This window comes from Rattus rattus, chromosome 4, assembly GCF_011064425.1.
Source record: "Rattus rattus isolate New Zealand chromosome 4, Rrattus_CSIRO_v1, whole genome shotgun sequence".
Taxonomy (NCBI): Eukaryota; Metazoa; Chordata; class Mammalia; order Rodentia; family Muridae; genus Rattus; species Rattus rattus.
Genome location: NC_046157.1, coordinates 122,679,715 through 122,697,308, shown reverse-complemented (window position 1 = coordinate 122,697,308; position 17,594 = coordinate 122,679,715). Strand labels below are relative to the sequence as shown.

At 41.9% G+C, this 17,594-nt stretch overlaps 1 protein-coding gene across 2 annotated transcripts in view; it reads right to left on the bottom strand.

The window, feature by feature from the left end:
• The window catches only part of Mfsd6 (major facilitator superfamily domain containing 6), a 123,783-nt gene that overhangs the window by 18,852 nt on the left and 87,337 nt on the right, over window positions 1-17,594 (bottom strand). For both annotated transcript variants that reach the window (XM_032901081.1, XM_032901080.1), the window contains exon 3: window positions 9,964-10,061. In XM_032901081.1, the coding sequence (XP_032756972.1) occupies window positions 9,964-10,061 (98 nt within the window). The remainder of the gene's footprint in view (window positions 1-9,963; window positions 10,062-17,594) is intronic.

Sequence of the window (17,594 nt, the reverse complement as noted above, 5' to 3'; positions counted from 1 at the left end):
CAATGGAAAGAGAGACTCAACTCCTGAAAGTTATACTGTAACTTCTCAGTGTGTGCTGCTAGTGCATGCACATGTGTATACGCAAACATGCACATGTGTGTATGCAAACATTTGCACACACAGGGGGAAGACATCCTTCTTTTCCTTGCAGGGGCTTGATATATGTTAAGCAAATACAGGCATTCATGATGACGAGTGGCCTTGTCCCACAATCAGGATTTCCTTAAAATTATTTCCTGCCTTGACTACATCCTCAGATTGTCTCCTTGAAGGGCAGAGACCCTAAGGTCATTTGGACAAGCCTATACAGGCACCAGAATCAAGGATGCCCAGACAAACTGTTTAGTAATGTGGTGTGGATTGGTTTCATCTGCATGAGCCTTCTGGGGATACCCCAAATCAAAGGACAGGGATCTGTGCAGCCAGAATACCAGCACTCCTGCATGAGTGCAGGATTGAAGCCATGTCCTCCAGCATATAAACAGAGAGCTTGGGGGGAAAGGCTGCAGACGCTTCTGCTGGCCCAGGAGGCATGCATCTATAGATCTTTCTTACTTGTGGTAGATCAGCACTGATTTGCATGGGTACAATGGAGAATAAAACGAAGTACAGAAGTTTAAGCCTCAGATAGAATTCCTGTTAGAAGCTCAGCTCCCACACGACACACCCTGAGGGGAATACCATAGAAAAGTATTTTCCGGGTCAGCAGCTTATGATATCCACTCCATCTAACCCTGAGCGCAGTAGAGTGTTTGTGTTCCCAAGTGTGGGTGGCTTTGCCGTCTACTCTTTGGTCCATAGTGCTACTCTGCAGTAGGCGTCTGCACCCCAGAGGCCACAGGGGGCCATTCAGACGCCAGCTCAGATCAGACATTGAAGAATTTTTCAATAAAAGGTTCAGGCCTCTACTCTGTGTTTCACAAATCTAGTTAGTCTCTCCACTGAGCTTCCCACTGCAAGTGCACACTTCTCTGTCTAAACGTACGCTGTAGGAGTTATGTGCTATATGCCTGGCTTCCAGAGCCCACGGCAAGACCTTAGCACCCGAGTCCATCTGAAAATGGTGTCTCAGTTCATCTTATACATCTGTGCTAAATAACAGGAAAGGATTTCTAAACTGACAACAGAGAACATTTGTTTTCTTTTCTTCTCTGCTAAAACCTCTTGTGTTGTACTTTAATTGTGCGATGAACAGCTTTTGTTGTTTGTTCGTGTTGGTTTTTAAAGACAGGACCTCACACTGTATTCAAGCTACCTTAAAACTCACAACAATCATCTTACCTCAACCTCTCAAGTGCTGGGGTTACAAGTATGACCCAGAATACCCAAATTCACCAAGGTTATTTTCTCTTCAGGCTTTTATACAAACTGTCATTTTTTAAAAATCTAATTTAGATCTAATTTAAAGAAAACATAGTATACTAGTGAATATATAATGTACATTTTTAAATTTTTATAGCAACATACATTTTAGTAGGTACATAGATCTCTTTATAGAGTCTAAATTCCCTTATATATCAACAAATATTGCAATTATGCAAGACGAGAGAAGAGACCGTTGAGGTGGGAAATGCCATAGATTTGGTTTTCCTTCTGTGAGAGCCCTTGCTCTTCATGCTTACTGCTTTATGATTCCTTCTCTTTTGAATTACATACTTGCAACTTTCTAAATATTTCCATGGATATGTAGAAATATGAGTGGTTCAATGACTTAGGCTTTTGGTTTATCTAATAAGCAGACTGATACTGAATGAATCAACAGCTGCTCAGACTGTACATTAATTGGCTTTTCTGTATCTTCATGTGAGCTTAACTCCCCCCCCCAACACACACACACTTTTTACTCTACCTCACCCCTGTTCTAGAGATGAAGTCTGGGTCCTTTCACATTCTCAACAGCCCACACAACCCCATTGCCTTTTATAAAAAAGAACTATGTTACTACTCAAGTTAGTGCTGTTGTAGGTGGACATAGTAGAACATAAATTCTTTTTTTTTTTTTTTGTTCTAGGCTTGGTAATTTTACCTTTTTTTTTATTCTTAATACTGTTTATGGACATTTCAAATGTTATTCCCTTTCCCGGTTTCGAGGCCATAAGCCACTCTCCTATCCCCCTCCCCTTCATCTATGAGTGTTTTCCACTCCCCAACCACCCACCCCTTCCCACTCCCCCTGACATTTCCCTGGACTGGGTGATCTAGCCTTGGCAGGGCTTCTCCTCCCACTGGTGCCCAACAAGACCATCCTCTGCTATATATGCAGCTAGAGCCATGAGTCTGCCCATGGGTAGTCTTTGGAGGTGTGGTTTAGTCCCTGGGAGCTCTGGTTGGTTGGTATTGTTGTTCTTATGAGGTTGTAAACTCCTTCATCTCTTTCAATCCTTTCTCTAATTCCCCCAATGGGGACCCCGTTCTCAGTTCAATGATTTGCTGCTAGCATCGCCTATGTATTTGTCATGCTCTGGTTGAGCCTCTCAGGAGACAGCTATATCAGGCTCCTGTTAGCATGCACTTCTTGGCTTCATTAATATTGTCCAGGTTTGGTGACTAAATATAAATGGACTATATACCCAGGTGAGGCAGACTCTGAATGGCCTTTCCTTCAGTCTCTAATCCAAACTTTGTTTCCATATCCCCTCTTATGAATATTTTTGTTCCCCATTTTAAGGACTGAAGCATCCACATGTTGGTCATCCTTCTTCTTGAGCTTGATGTGGTCTATGGATTATATCTTGGGTAATTCAAGCACTGGGGATAATATCCACTTGTCAGTGATTGGGTTACCTCACTCAGGATGATATTTTCTAGTTCAATCCATTTGCCTATGAATTTCATGAAGTCATTGTTTTTGATAGCTGAGTAATATTCCATTGTGTAGATGTACCACATTTTCTGTATCCATTCCTCTGTTGAAGGGCATCTGGGTTCTTTCCAGCTTTTCGCTACTATAAATAAGGCTGCTATGAAAATAGTGGAGCACGTGTTCTTGTTATATGTTGGAGCAGCTTTTGGGTATATGCCCAGGAGAGGTATAGCTGGGTCCTCAGGTCCAATTTTCTGAGGAACCTCCAGACTGATTTCCAGAGTGGTTGTACCAGTCTCCAAACCCACTAACAATGGAGTGTTCCTCTTTCTCCACATCCTTGACAGCATCTGTTGTCACCTGAGTTTTTGATCTTAGCTATTCTGACTAGTGTGAGGTGGAATCTCACAGTTTTTTGATGAGCATTTCCCTGATGGCTAAGGATGTTGAACATTTCTTTAGGGACTTCTCAGCCATTGGATATTCCGCAACTGAGAATTCTTTGTTTAGCTGTGTAGCCCCATTTTTAATAGGGTTATTTGGCTCTCTGGAGTCTAACTTCTTGAGTTCTCTGTATATTTTGTGTATTAGTCCTCTATTGGATGTAGGGTTGATTGGTAAAGATCTTTTCCCAATCTGTTGGTGGCCCTTTTCTCCTAATGACAGTGTCCTTTGCCTTAAAAAAGCTTTGCAGTTTTATGAGGTACCATTTGTAGATTCTTGATCTTAGAGCATAAGCCATTGGTGTTTTGTTCAGGAAATTTTCTCCAGTGCCCATGTGTTCAAGACTCTTCACCACCTTTTCTTCTATTAGTTTGAGTGTATCTGGTTTTATGTAGAGGTCACTGATCCACTGGGACTTATGCTTTGTACAGGGCAATAGGAATGGGTTGATTAGCATTCTTCTTCATGCTGACCTCCAGTTAAACCGGCACCATTTGCTGAAAATGCTATCTTTTTTCCACTGGATGGTTTTAGCTACTTTGTCAAAGATCAAGTGACCAAAGGTGTGTGGTTTCATTTCTCGGTCTTCAATTCTATTCCATTGATCTACTTGCCTTTCTCTGTACCGATGCCATACAGATTTTTATCACTATTGCTCTGTAATACAGCTTGAAGTCCGGGATGGTGATTCCCCAGAATTTCTTTTTATGGTTGAGGATAGTTTTAGCTATCCTGGGTTTTAGTTATTCCAAATGAATTTGAGAACTGCTCTTTATATCTCTATAAAGAATTGAGATGGAATTTTGATTGGTGATGGTAATGAATCTGTACATTGCTTTTGGCAAAGTGGCCATTTTTACTATATTAATCCTGCCAAGAGCATGGGAGGTCTTTCCATCTTCTGAGGTCTTCTTCATTTTCTTTCTTCAGAGTCTAGAAGTTCTAGTCATACAGATATTTCACTTGCTTGGTTAGAGTCATACTGAGGTATTTAATGTTATTTGTGACTATTGTGAAGGGTGTCATTTCCCTAATTTTTTTCTCAGCCTGTTTACCCTCTGAGTAGAGGCTACTTATTTGTTTCAGTTAATTTTATACCCAGCTACTTTGCAGAATTTGATTAAAAGGCTTAGACGTTCTCTTGTGGAATTTTTGGGGTCACATAAGTATACTATCATATCATCTGCAAACAGTTATAGTTTGACTTCTTCCTTTCCAATTCATATCCCTTTGACCATTTGTTGTCTGATTGCTCTGGCTAGGACTTCAAGAACTATATTGAATAAGTAGGGAGAGAGAGGATAGCCTTGTCTAGCCCCTGATTTTAGTGGGATTGCTTCAAGTTTCTTTCCATTTAGTGTTAAGGTTAGCTACTGGTTTGCTGTATATTGCTTTTACTATGTTTAGGTGTGGGTCGTGAACTCCTGATCTTTCCAAGACTTTTATCATGAAGGGGTGTTGAATTTTTTGAAATCCTTTCTCAGCATCCAATGAAATGATCAGGTGTGTTTTGTATTTGAGTTTGTTTACATAGTGGATTACATTGATGGATTTCCTTATATTGAACCATCCCAGCATCCCTGGGATGAAGCCTACTGATCATGGTGGATGATTGTTTTGATGTGCTCTTGGATTCGGTTTGCCAGAATTTTGTTGAGTATTTTTGCATCAATGTTCATAAGGGAAATTGGTCTGAAGTTCTCTTTCTTTGTTGTGTCTTTGTGTGGTTTAGGTATAAGTGCAATTCGCCTTCACAGAAGAAATTTGATAGTGCTTCTTTTGTTTCTATTGTGTGGAATAGTTTGGACAGTATTGGTATGAGGTCTTCTATGAAGGTCTGATAGAATTTCTGCACTAAACCCATCTTGTCCTGGTCTCTTTTTGGTTGTGAGACTTTTAATAACTGCTTCTATTTTTTTTTAAGAGTTATGGGACTGTTTAGATGGTTTACCTGATCCTGATTTAACTTTGGTATCTGGTATCTATCTAGAAAATTGTCCACGTCATCCAGATTTTCCACTTTTGTTGATTATAGGCTTTTGTAGTACGATTTGATGATTTTTTGAATTTCTTTGGAATCTGTTGTTATGCCTCCCTTTTCATTTCTGATTTTGTTAATTTGGATACTGTCTCTGTGCCCTCTGGTTAGTCTGACTAAGGGTTTATCTATCTTGTTGGTTTTCTCAAAGAACCAGCTCCTAGTTTTGTTGATTCTTTGTATAGTCCTTTTGGTTTCTACTTGGTTGATTTCAGCCCTGAGTTTGGTTACTTCCTACCTTCTACTCCTCTTTGGTGTATTTGCTTTTTTTGTTGTTGTTGTTCTAGAGCTTTTAGGTGTGCTGTCAAGCTGCTCTCTCCTGTTTCTTTTTGGAAGCACTCAGAGCTATGAGTCTTCCTCTTAACACTGCTTTCATTGTGTCCCATAAATTTGGGTATATTGTTCCTTCATTTTCATTAAATTCTAAAAAGTCTTTAATTTCTTTATTTCTTCCTTGACAAATTTATCATTGAGCAGAGCATTCTACAACTTCCATGTATATGTGGGATTTCTGTCGCTTTTGTTTTTATTGAAGACCAGCCTTAGTCCGTGATGATCTGATAGGACACATGGATTATTTCAATGTTCTTGTACCTGTTGAGGCCTGTTTTGTGACTGCTTATATGGTCAATTTTGGAGAAGGTACCATCAGGTGCTGAGAAGGTATATTCTTTTGTTTTAGGATGAAATGTTCTATAAATATTTGTTAAATCCATTTGTTTCATAACTTCTGTTAGTTCTGTGTGTGTCTGTCTTTATTTTCTGTTTCCATGATCTGTCTATTGATGATAGTAGGGTGTTGAAATCTCCTACTATTATTGTGTGAGGTGAAATGTGTGCTTTGAGCTTTAGCAAATTTTCTTTTATGGATGTAGGTGCCCTTGCATTTGGAGCATAGATATTTAGGATTGAGAGTTTATCTTGGTGAATTTTTCGTTTGATGAATATAAAGTGTCCTTCCTTATCTTTTCTGATAATTTTGGTTGAAAGTCGATTTTTATTTGGTATTAGAATAGCTACTCCAGCTTGTTTCTTGGGACCATTTGCTGAGAAAACTGTTTTCCAGTCCTTTACTCTGAGGTTGTGTCTTTCTTTTTGTCACTGAGGTGCATTTCCTGTATGAAGCAAAATGCTGGGTCCTCTTTCTGTATCCAGTCTGTTAGTCTATGTCTTTTTATTGGTGAATCGAGTCCATCGTTGTTAAGAGATAGTAAGGAATAGTGATTGTTTTGTGTTATTTTTGTTGTTAGAGGTGGAATTATATTTGTGTTTCTGTCCTCTTTTGGTTTTGTTGTAAGGAGATTACTTTCTTGCTTGTTCTAGGGTGTAGTTTCCTTCCTTGTGTTGGAGTTTTCCATCTATTATCCTTTGTAGGACTGGATTTGTAGAAGATATTGTGTAAGTTTGGTTTTCTCATATATGTTAATTGAGAGTTTTGCTGCATATAATAGCCTGGGCTGGCACTCGTGTTCTATTAGAGTCTGTATGACATCTGCCCAGGATCTTCTGCCTTTTTTAGTTGCTGGCAAGAAGTCTGGTGTGATTCTGATAGGTCTGCCTTTATATGTTACTTGACCTTTTTTCCTTACTGCTTTTAATATTCTTTCTTTGTTTTATGTGTTTGGTGTTTTGACTGTCATGTGACAGGAAGAATTTCTTTTCTGGTCCAATCTATTTGGAGTTCTGTAGGCTTCTTCTTTTTTTATGGGCATCTCTTTCTCTAGGTTAGGGAAGTTTTCTTCTATATGTTTGTTGAAGATATTTACTGGCCCTTTAAGTTGGGAGTCTTCACTCTCTTCTATACCTATTATCCTTAGGTTTGATCTTCTCATTGAGTCCTGGATTTCCTGGATGTTTTGGGTTTGGAGCTTTTTGAGTTTTACATTATCTCCGACAGTTGTGTCAATGTTTTCTATGGTATCTTCTGCCCCTGAGATTCTTTCTTCCATCTCTTGTATTCGTTAGTGATGCTTGCATCTATGACTCCTGATCTCTTCCCTAGGTTTTCTATCTCCAGGGTTGTCTCCCTTTGTGCTTTCCTTATTGTTTCTATTTCCACTTTTAAATCCTGGACAGTTTTGTTCAATTCCTTCACCTGTTTGGTTGGGTTTTCCTGTAATTCTTTAAGGGGTTTTTGTGTTTTCTCTTTAAGGGCTTCTACTTATTATATTAACCTGTGTTTTCTTGTATTTCTTTAAGAGAGTTATTTATGTACTTAAAGTCCTCTATCATTATTAAGTGATGTCATTTTAAATCCAAATCATGCTTTTCTGGTGTTTTTGGATATCCAGTATTTGCTTTGGTGGGAGAACTGAGCTCAGAAGATGCCAAGTAGTCCTGCTTTCTGTTGCTTCAGTTCCTGACATTGCCTCTCACCATTAGGTTGTCTCTGGTGTTAGCTTGTTTGCTGTCTCTGACAGTGACTTGACTCTCCTGTAGGCCTGTGTGCCAGCACTCTTGTAGACCTCTTTTCTTTCATCTGAATCTGGGAGCAGAGAGCTGCTCCTGGGTTTGTGTGACCTGAAGCCTCCAGGCGGGTTGCTTGGCACAGAAGAATTGGTCTTACCTGCTCTCAGGTGTGTAGGTGCTCTTGGTGACTGGCTTTAAGCTCTAGGTTCAGGCATAAACCCAAAGGGTCCTGCCTCTGATTGCTCCCAGATCCCTGTGCCCAAAGGGCACAGGGGGCATTAGGAGGGTTCCTCTTGGGTCAGGGATGTTAGCAGAAGTGGCGGTTTCCCATGAGGTCTTAGGATTTTCCACACTTCTGAGGGTCCAGCTCTCTCCCAAGGAATTTGGGTGCAGGGACCTGTGGGACCGGTTCAGCTCCAGGCACAGCCAGTAACTGGAAGAGTCCTGTTGCAGCCAACTTCTGCTTTTGTATGTCCTGAGGCCACCAGTCGGTGGCTTGGAGCAGAAAAGTTCGTCTTACTTCTGCTCTCAGGTGTGTAGGTGCTCCTGGCGACTGGCTTTCAGCTCTTGGGCAGGCAGAAACCAGAAGATTCCTGCCCCTGACCGTTCCTAGGTCCCTATGCCCAGAAAAAAATAAATGAGGGCACAGAGGGCACTAGGCAGGTTCCTCTTGGGTTGGGAATGTGGGGAGAAGTAGTTGTCTTCCCTGAGGTCTCAGGATTGTCCACACTTCTGAGCGTCCAGTTCTCTCCCTAAGGGATTTGGGTGCAGGGAACTGTGAAACTGGTTCAGTTCAGTTCCGGTTACAGGCAGAAACCAGCAGGTTCCTGCTGCTGACTGATCCTATATTCCTGTATCCAGAGGCCACTAGTCAGGTTCCTCTTGGGCCAGGAATGTGAGCAGAAGTGGCAGTCTCCCCTGATGTCTCAGGATTGTCTGCACTTCGAGGGTCCAGCTCTCTCCCCTACTGCTTTATGATTCTTAAATGACACAGTGCTGAGATTGCACTTCACTGTAAAACCCTTTCAGACTTCTAATAGCTACAGATAACAGCTTTCCTTTTGACAAACAAAAACTTGCTATTATATAACCCAACTTTGTGTATATATACTTGTAAACACATTTTCTCCTACTGATGACACATTAGATCAGATCTGAGAAAAGCACCTTTAAGTCGTGCATATTTTTGAATTAAATAATTACGTGACTACAAATGATACATATTGGGCTGCAGCAATGGCTCAGGTGTTAAGAGCAACCACATGGTGGTTCACAACCATCTGTAATGGAATCTGATGCCCTTGTCTGGTGTGTCTGAAGACAGTGAACTCAGATATGTAATTAATTAATTAATTAAGAAAAACAAATGATATGTATTCTGTGGTTTAGCATGTTCTCTTTTTCGCTGTGAGCAGGGACTATAATAAACGAGCAGTCTCCTTAGATAAGTAATTGTGAACCTGAGTCAGGACAGGGCATTTCCCTGGCTGAAGTCCACTCACATCCTTCAAGTTAGCAAGTAATACAGCAACACCTAATGAGGCTAATGAAGTTATGCACTCGCAGACTGCTTGAACGTGATTTAGGAGCCCAGGTTGTCACAGGGCTTCTACTCCAGTACTCTCATCCTGAAAATCATAATCATAACACCAGTCACTGTATAGGCTAGGGAGAGAGCTTTAGAATCTAGATAGGGTCATGTGCACTAACATGGCAAGAGGCTTTGGACACAGATCAATGCTTTTGTACTCTTAATCCACATGCTAAGAGCCTTTCATATTGATATCTTGGTGGGAAACAGTGCCCTGAGGCAACAGAAGGAAGTCAGGAGAATTTGTTGAGTAAAGACTTAGGTGGTTTATGGAGAAACAGTAGCATGACTCGCAAGGCTTTGTTATAAATCACCAGATGCAATAATAATAACCAAGGAGATAAAATGTTAGAGCCCTATTTTCTCATATATACAGTGAATATAAAAGGAACATCAGAAGAACCTGAGCCTTTGAAAGATACATCCTTTTATATTTTAAAACCACCCGTGGAAGAATGTGCAACAGAATGTTTTCCTCTTTCCTTGTTTAAACAAGGGCGTGGAAGGCACCCAGCTTTGTTTTGCTCAACACAAGGGAGCATTCGAAGCAGCTGAAGAGCCAACACCCACAATCAGAGCAGTGGACCCTCCCTTCTGGGATAGAACCTGATGAAGAGGGTCAGGCCCAGGGCCACTGAGGTCACTTCAGGACAGTTCTCTTGCTAGCTGTCACCTCACCTTGAAGAACTTCCATAGGGAGGACAGTCCAGGCATTTTCCAGGTAGGAAATGTAAATGTAGCGAGCTGTATTACAGGCCAGGCCAATGTACAAAACCCTGGAAAAAAATAAATGAGGGAGAGTTAAATTGAGGGTCAAGTGTGAAACACAAATTTTGAGTACTACTTATTTTGCTTTCCAAACCATTCATGATTAAACAGATATGTTCCAAACTTAGGAACAGGGTAGCTCATGGAAAAACATAAACACCAGTGGAGGAAGGAGACTGTCCCTACACCTTATCTATCTACTGCCTTATGCTTAATGTCCCCAAATGCTTAACGTCAAAGCCAGCATCACCCTTCCTGAAACTTCATTACTGGAAAAACCGAAGCTTGTTCAGATAGTCTGGGTGTACGGCCAGCTATATAATGACATTGCTGGCCTCCTTCCAGGTGGCTGGAGCCTAACCTTTGCTGGGACCATAGCCACTTCACAACAATGGGCAGAGAGGCTAAAATGGATGGGGGAAGTGTAAAAATGGGAACCTAAGCCTCGATTATATATGCAGGTCACCAAAGAGTTTCATAAAATTCACATCTTTGAAAGCCACAAATGCTACACAAATGAATTAAGTGTAGCCATACCAACAGTTAGTTAGAAGCATTAGAATTTAAATTAATATAATTTTCATGAGTTAGTATAATTTCATGAAGAATAAAATGTTATTCTTCTTGTACCTTTTCTCAACCACTTCCAAAATGTAGAAATTTTCTTTGATTCATGGGCTATACAAAAAAACAGGATGTCATCCAGGTTTGGCCTTTAAGCCACAACCTTGACGACTGGTCTAGGTCATTCATTGCTAGCCTTAGCTATATATCAAATTTACTCTGATAATTTCCAAACATGTGTGTCAAGACCCATCTCAATAACGAGCATTCTGGCTAAAGCCCAGTTGTGGTACAATGAAAACCTCCAAAGCTGTTCTGAGACTGAGTCAGGGCGGAGAACCACAGCCATGCTTCTCCCAAGCTGTCTCCAGTGATATCCCATAAGCCCGTCCTACGCAAAACTGTTAATCACCCTCCAACAGTCATACCTTTAACATTCTCTACTATACCTAACATTCATATCTTTAAACATGCTTTTGAGCTGAGAAACTTTATTTGATCCAGGACTCAGTTCACACCCCTCAGCCTAAAGTAGCACAATGTCAGACTGCCAAATTAAAGGGTGCATTATACTGTGACTTCCAGATTGTCCACACGTGGAGCTCAGTCACAAGAGTGACTGGTGTGTGCCTTCTGGGACTCTTAGGTCTTCACTACAACCAACAAGCTTAGCTGCTAGGAATTTAATTTAACCATTACTTCCTGCCCTTGGTTCCAAAGTCACAACAGATAGTGTGCTAGATCAAAAAGAGTCCCATAAAGAAAAATGAGGATAGTCAGTTGCTTTAAGCAATTAGCAAAAGTTGAGCTAAAAGAAAAGTGGTACTTGGGTCTGTGAAAAGGCAAAGACACAGGCGTACTTACTGGTTGAAAAATATTTCAGCAAAGCAAGAACCCTTGAGTGTTTGAGCAACAGGATATTTAAACTATAATATAATCTCCTTTATAGACTGAATGTGAATGTATTTGGTGACATCAAGTAAGCTCACATGAGTGGATCCTAATCCAATGTGACAGGTCTGGTATCTTCAGAAGAGGAGAGGAGGAATGAAGGGGCAGACAGTTGAAGAAGGCAAGTCAAAGAGTGGCCCTCAGAAAAGCTAACCCTGATGGTACTTTCATGTTGGACCTCTAGCTTCAAGAACTTTGAAGCGAAACAAGGTTCTAAGCCAGTGTTTTGTTAGGGTGACTCTGAAGTCAATGCATTTACTCTGAGTTTGTTAATAAAAGGAAGTTACTGGATATTTATTAGGCCTTCTTCCAAACAGACCAAGTCTTTACGCATAAAGTTATGTTCAGGGTCTTAGACTGTTCCTTGGTACCAGTGACCTGAAACACTTCTCAGGGAGAGCGTGGATGGAAACCCATGAACCATTGCTATGAGGGTAGTAACAACTTTCATCACTTTCCTATTTTGTAGCATAAGTGACAAGAAAAGCAGACAAGAAAGAGGCAGGTTTGGAGGAGGTATTTGGTGTAAGCGACATTACCCACTAGGATGTGTGAGCCGAGAAAAAAGCCAACTGGCCAGATTAACCTAAATTGGAGCAAACTGTGAAGGTCGGAGAAGAGACCTTATGAGACTAACTTTTTGTATAACCACAGTTCATGGTAGCAGCAGTTTTGGGGTGAGTGGCAAGCACAATAAAGCTGGTATTATTTTCAATGGGTGGTATTGAAGAAAGACAGAATTATGAAGTCATTTGGGATTCCTGATACAGCAAATATGAGCAGGATACCGAGTGTAATGTGGTGGAGTGCCCAACCCCAAGAGCCAGACAAAACCACATGTGCTTTGTTAATAAAAGGAATAAAAGGAAAACCACATGTGCATGTTTACTGAAACATCTCTGTGCACTCGGTACACTTCTGGGTTCAAGGAGAATAAAAACAAACAGAAAATGTTCCTTTTCTTAAACAAAACCCGACCATCCACTGGGAAGGAAGCAATGTAAATAAACAAGTTAAGACATGGACATACGCACAAAGATGCATGGGAACACTTGCTACCCATATTAGGTCAGACACACCCGGGTTAAAAACTGACGAAAGTAGAAACGGTTACACACAGCAGGAGCAGAGGGAACAAGAATTAACCAGAAAGCGAAAGATGGACAGAGACTGTGTTGAAAAGATACAAAACGAGTAGAAAGTATAAGAGCAGAAGGGCATAAGGAAACCTCTTCATCCTGACTTATTCCAGAAATTAGTCCAGAGACAGCACAGGTATAAACAGGGAGCCTAAGTAGGCTTATCCTATGATACTCAACCAATTCTCTACACAGCCCACCTGTAGCTCCAGGTCCCTGTGTTGTGTGAGCTGGGTTTCTATTTCAGCTTAAGCTAGCAGGGACCAGAGAGATGCTTTCCCAGAGACTCAAGTTCAAGTTCTAGCACCTCTGTCAGGCAACACAACTGCTTGAAACTCCAGCCCTGGCCAAAGGGACAATCTCTTCTGGCTGCCACAAATATCCACACACCTGTGGCGCATGTGTGTGCGCGTGCACGCATGCACGCGCTCGCGCACACACACACACACACACACACACACACACACACACACACACACACACACAAAACTAAAGAAAAATAGTAAAAATAAATTTAAAAAAAAGTAGGCTCCTAGTTGAGATTCTACTGAATACCTTTGACCTGTTGAGAGTCTGGGTGTAACAAAACCACTTAGTTGCCTAAAGAGTTGAAAAAAAATCAAAAGAAAAAAGATTTCCCAAATCATTTTCTTTCTGAACCAAAGAGAAGGAGGGGGAGGAGCGGGGAGGGGGAGGGGAGAGGGAAGGGGAGGAGAAAGAAGACAAGAAAGTGATCTGTAGAGACAGACTTAAGGAAACTACTTCCTTTCTTCAGAGTCATATATCAGAAAGCATATGGAATGGAGTGGGGGCACTCAAATCAAACCAATATTCTTTAACAAACCATTTCTCACACAACCTACCTAGCCCAGCACTGTGTCCTCTAGCCCACATGCATGCTGCAGGAACACTGTCCTAGCACCACCCCATCCCTGTGTCCTGACGGTGCTCCTTCAGATCTTACTCATCTGTATGCCATACAAGAGCCATTCCCTTTTACAAACATCACCATGTGACTCTCTGCGCAACACTCAGCTCAGTAACCACACATTATAAGCTGACCTTGTTGTCAATGGAAGGCAAGGTCTCTGATATTATGTTCACTCTGTCTTATACTTACTGCCTGATATAATGAGTACTCAATAAATATTTATGAACTGGTGGGAATTATGAATACTTGAAATCAAACACTGATTAATAAATATTTAATAAACACATTTACACTATTTGCTAGGGACACTGTGGCAAATAATACATATTCATTGCACATGTATTATGTGCATAAGTGTGCATTTTCAGATAGCTGGTTAGAGTACAGGAATACGTGAATGGTTTATGAAGAAGTTAATTAAGTTCTTAGAAACAGGAAGGTTAAAAAAGATGTCCATATTTGGCAACATTTTTGACAATGTCCATGACTAAGCTTGAAGATAAATGTGATCTCTGTAGAGATGTAAAGAGTTCAATGCATGGGGGTGAGACGTGGCTTTGGGGGACATCCTGAAATACTGTACAATGGAACCCAGCACATGTGCAGAAGCAGACAACAAGGCTCTGCTCACCATAGGCTTGTCTCTCTGAAAAACAGAATTGTTAACAGGTAAGCCACAAAGCTCCAAGAACCAGTAGTATTCCCATTGCACAGCCGAAGGGACAAGCATGAACTCCTGGAAGACCCCAAACAGCTGAAGGGACAACCAAGAACTCCTGTGGGACATCAGGCAGGTATCCTGGGCTACTGATACCTGGATATCAGTATATCCAGTATATCCTGCCTTGGAGTACAGGGCATAAGAACCACCCTGCATCAGAAAAGAAGATGGGAGAGAGGAGATGATCATCTTAGCTGCCTGTGTCTTGTTCAGATACCATAAAGGTTAAGTAGAAAAACTCTGAGGTTGCTGCTGGACCAAGTCATTCTGTGTTATTGTCAGATCTTTCTCCTCTTGGGTGGCTAAGAAGATAATAGGATGATGAAAATCACCATTAAAAAGGTCACTGTAGTGCCAGTCTCTGGTCATATTTACATTTCTTTATTTTTTTTACCCGTCTATATATGTCCAGGAAGAAAATTAGAGTGTTCAAAACTGAATTGGACAATTAGACTGTCATTAAGGAGATCCATCTACTTCTGCTCAGCTGTTATGTAAAAGCTAAGTGAACACACACACACACACACACACACACACACACACACACACACACACAAATATACTACTTAGTTTTTCCTAGTAGGGCTGCGGTAGCCACATGGTATGAATGCTATAATTTCCAGAGCACAATCATTGGAATTTGATATGTTGGTTACTTTAGGAAACTTTGCATCCAAAGTTTAGCTGACTCTAGGAAACATTTGAGAGAACTCAAAAAGTTAAATTAAAACTGAAGCTAAAGGAGAATTGTGACCAGGTTCAAAAAGATGCTCCTCTTGCTTTTGTCCTTAAAAAGGTACATTAAAACCATGACTTACAAATCAGATAAAAAGAAAATAGAGCCAGAAAATGAAGGATGGAGAACCCCAGGTAAAGATGATGTGCAAGGTAGCCATGGGACCTGGAGAAGCAGGCTACAAGGACACTCAAGCAGGTTGGTACCTCTTCTTTGGAAGGAGGGAATGCAAGGCAGACCAGGGTGCAATATGCACAGCGGAGTGTTGTCTAAGGCCTTCCTCAGTTTCCAACTGGACTTGACCCTAGAGCTGCCTGGGATCTCCAGTGTCTGTCTGGATCAGCTTGTTCCCAAAGACCTGGTAGAAGGAAGAACCCAGGCTCTGATGACATCATTGGAGACCTACTTAAAACTACACCTGAGGCTGGGCTTCCCAGTTACACAACGCATCCTCCTCTTCACTTAAGTCTCTCTGAGTAAGGTTTTCTGCCACAACTCTGCGAGTCCCATGGGACACAAATGTTAGCTGCCTTGTGAGCTAGCAAGTTCTACATCTACAGATGGCTAAGCCAAGGCCAGGTAGTGATCTGTCAAGGACTAGAGGCCACAGCAGGATGAAGCCAGTCCTGTGGGTCTATTCCAGTATAAACTACAGAGTACTTGCTTAAGCAGTAGACAGTTACTGTCTTGGGATTCCTGGGGCTTGGAGTTCAAGAAGAGGGTGCCGGTAGTGTCAGTTTCTTCAAATGCCTTCCACCCTAGTTTATCAGTGGCTGTCTTGTTCTGTCATGGTGAAGTATGTCTTCCCTCTTGTTTGTGTCCCAATCACTTCCCAGACTGCAGTCAGGATGGATAAAAGCCCCTACAAATGCCTTCAGGTTAATTTAACCACCTCTACAAACACTCCATACAGTCACTGAGGTCCCAGAAGTTAGCACCTCTAGGAATTTTCAGAGCACACAATGCAACTCAGAAAGAAAAGCCTCCTCTCATGCCAGACATTTGCAATTCAAACAGGCAGGAAAACTTCACAGAGAATGTAGATCTTCCCGAGTGTGTCACTGAAGCCTCCTCATCAAGGAAAGGCCAGTGCTGCTGTCCCAGCGACTCTGTAGTTAGGTGGAAAAAAGACATGGAAGGAAGCTGGGTCTATGAGAAGGGCTGTGAGCACTCAGTACAGCCTCATTCAGACATATTTGCTCATTTATTTAGCTGGGGGATGGCATTTACCTTTCCACTGGTTGATATAAAATGAAAGGCTTGTACAAACAATGTTAATTAATGCGCTTTGCCAGTGCAGAGCACAGTGGGGCATGTGGATTATGTTGGCCGCTCTTCTTGAGTAAGGCAGGCATACTTGAAGTGGCCTCTTCTAGACGTTCACTTTTGAACAGACCAAATAAACCAGTAAAGAATAAGTGTAGGCCTAGAAAAATGGCTCAGTCAGCAAAGGTGCCTGCCACCAAGTCTAGCAACCTGTGTCAAAGCCCCAGAACCTACATGGTGGTCTGAGAGAAGTAACTCTGTGAGTTGTTCTCTGACCACCTCACATGTGCTGCAGCACCTCATGAATCCTTCCACCCTGAAACACACGGAACATCGATGCTCTGACCATTCTGCCCAAACCCATAAGACTCTAGGTTCCAAATTCCACTGAAGCCACATAGCTCTGGAGAACACGAGGGTGCAGCAGCACTGCTCCAAGTCACACCCACATCCCCATCACTGGCTGGATGGACGGAGAAGAGTGTGTGAATGTCTCCTGCGTAGTTCTACTCCCATCTGAGCATCACAGAACATAAAGGATACGGGCATCCAGGGAGGGGAGATCTGATGTGCAATTTCTTTCAAAACCCCAGCTTAAGGTAGACCCAGAGTTTGAACTAAGAGAAGCACAGTGGCTACTCCGCCATTTCACAGAGCAGGGAGAGGGTTGAGGGGATGGGATTCAGCACAGGGTCACTATTGGACTTGACAGGCACATATTGTTTTCCTCCTGCAGGGTGGGTCCCTGGGCCGTAGCCTGGCCATGTTAATGTTTTCACAGGACATGCTGAGCATTTAGATTAAAGAAGCTGGGTGTGTATTTGTGTTGGCTTTGGAAAATCTTTTGACATTTTAAACTTTCACGAATCAATGAGAAGAGCAGGCAGAAGAAAAGTAGAAAAGCAAATGCCACTCAGCAGCGGTCCAAGCAAAGCTTATCCAGAGGCAAATGGTGTTCTGGGAAGAAAGGAGCCCAGAGGCCATCTCCACTGAGGAAGCTGGAGACACCACAGGCATCTGTCCAATGGAGGCAGGCTAGAGGGTGAGGAAGGGTTCCCTGCTTCCTGAAGGCCAAAAAAGGCGCTGCCTTCAGACAGCTGGCTTTGAGAGATGGTACTTAAAAGTCTCCTGTTAGCTATGTAACAGAAATCAAGGACAGGCTCATGGTGAGAGAAGAAGGGAGTTAAGAACAAGCCACAGAGAGCACAGAGCACTCAGCACAGAGCACTTGAC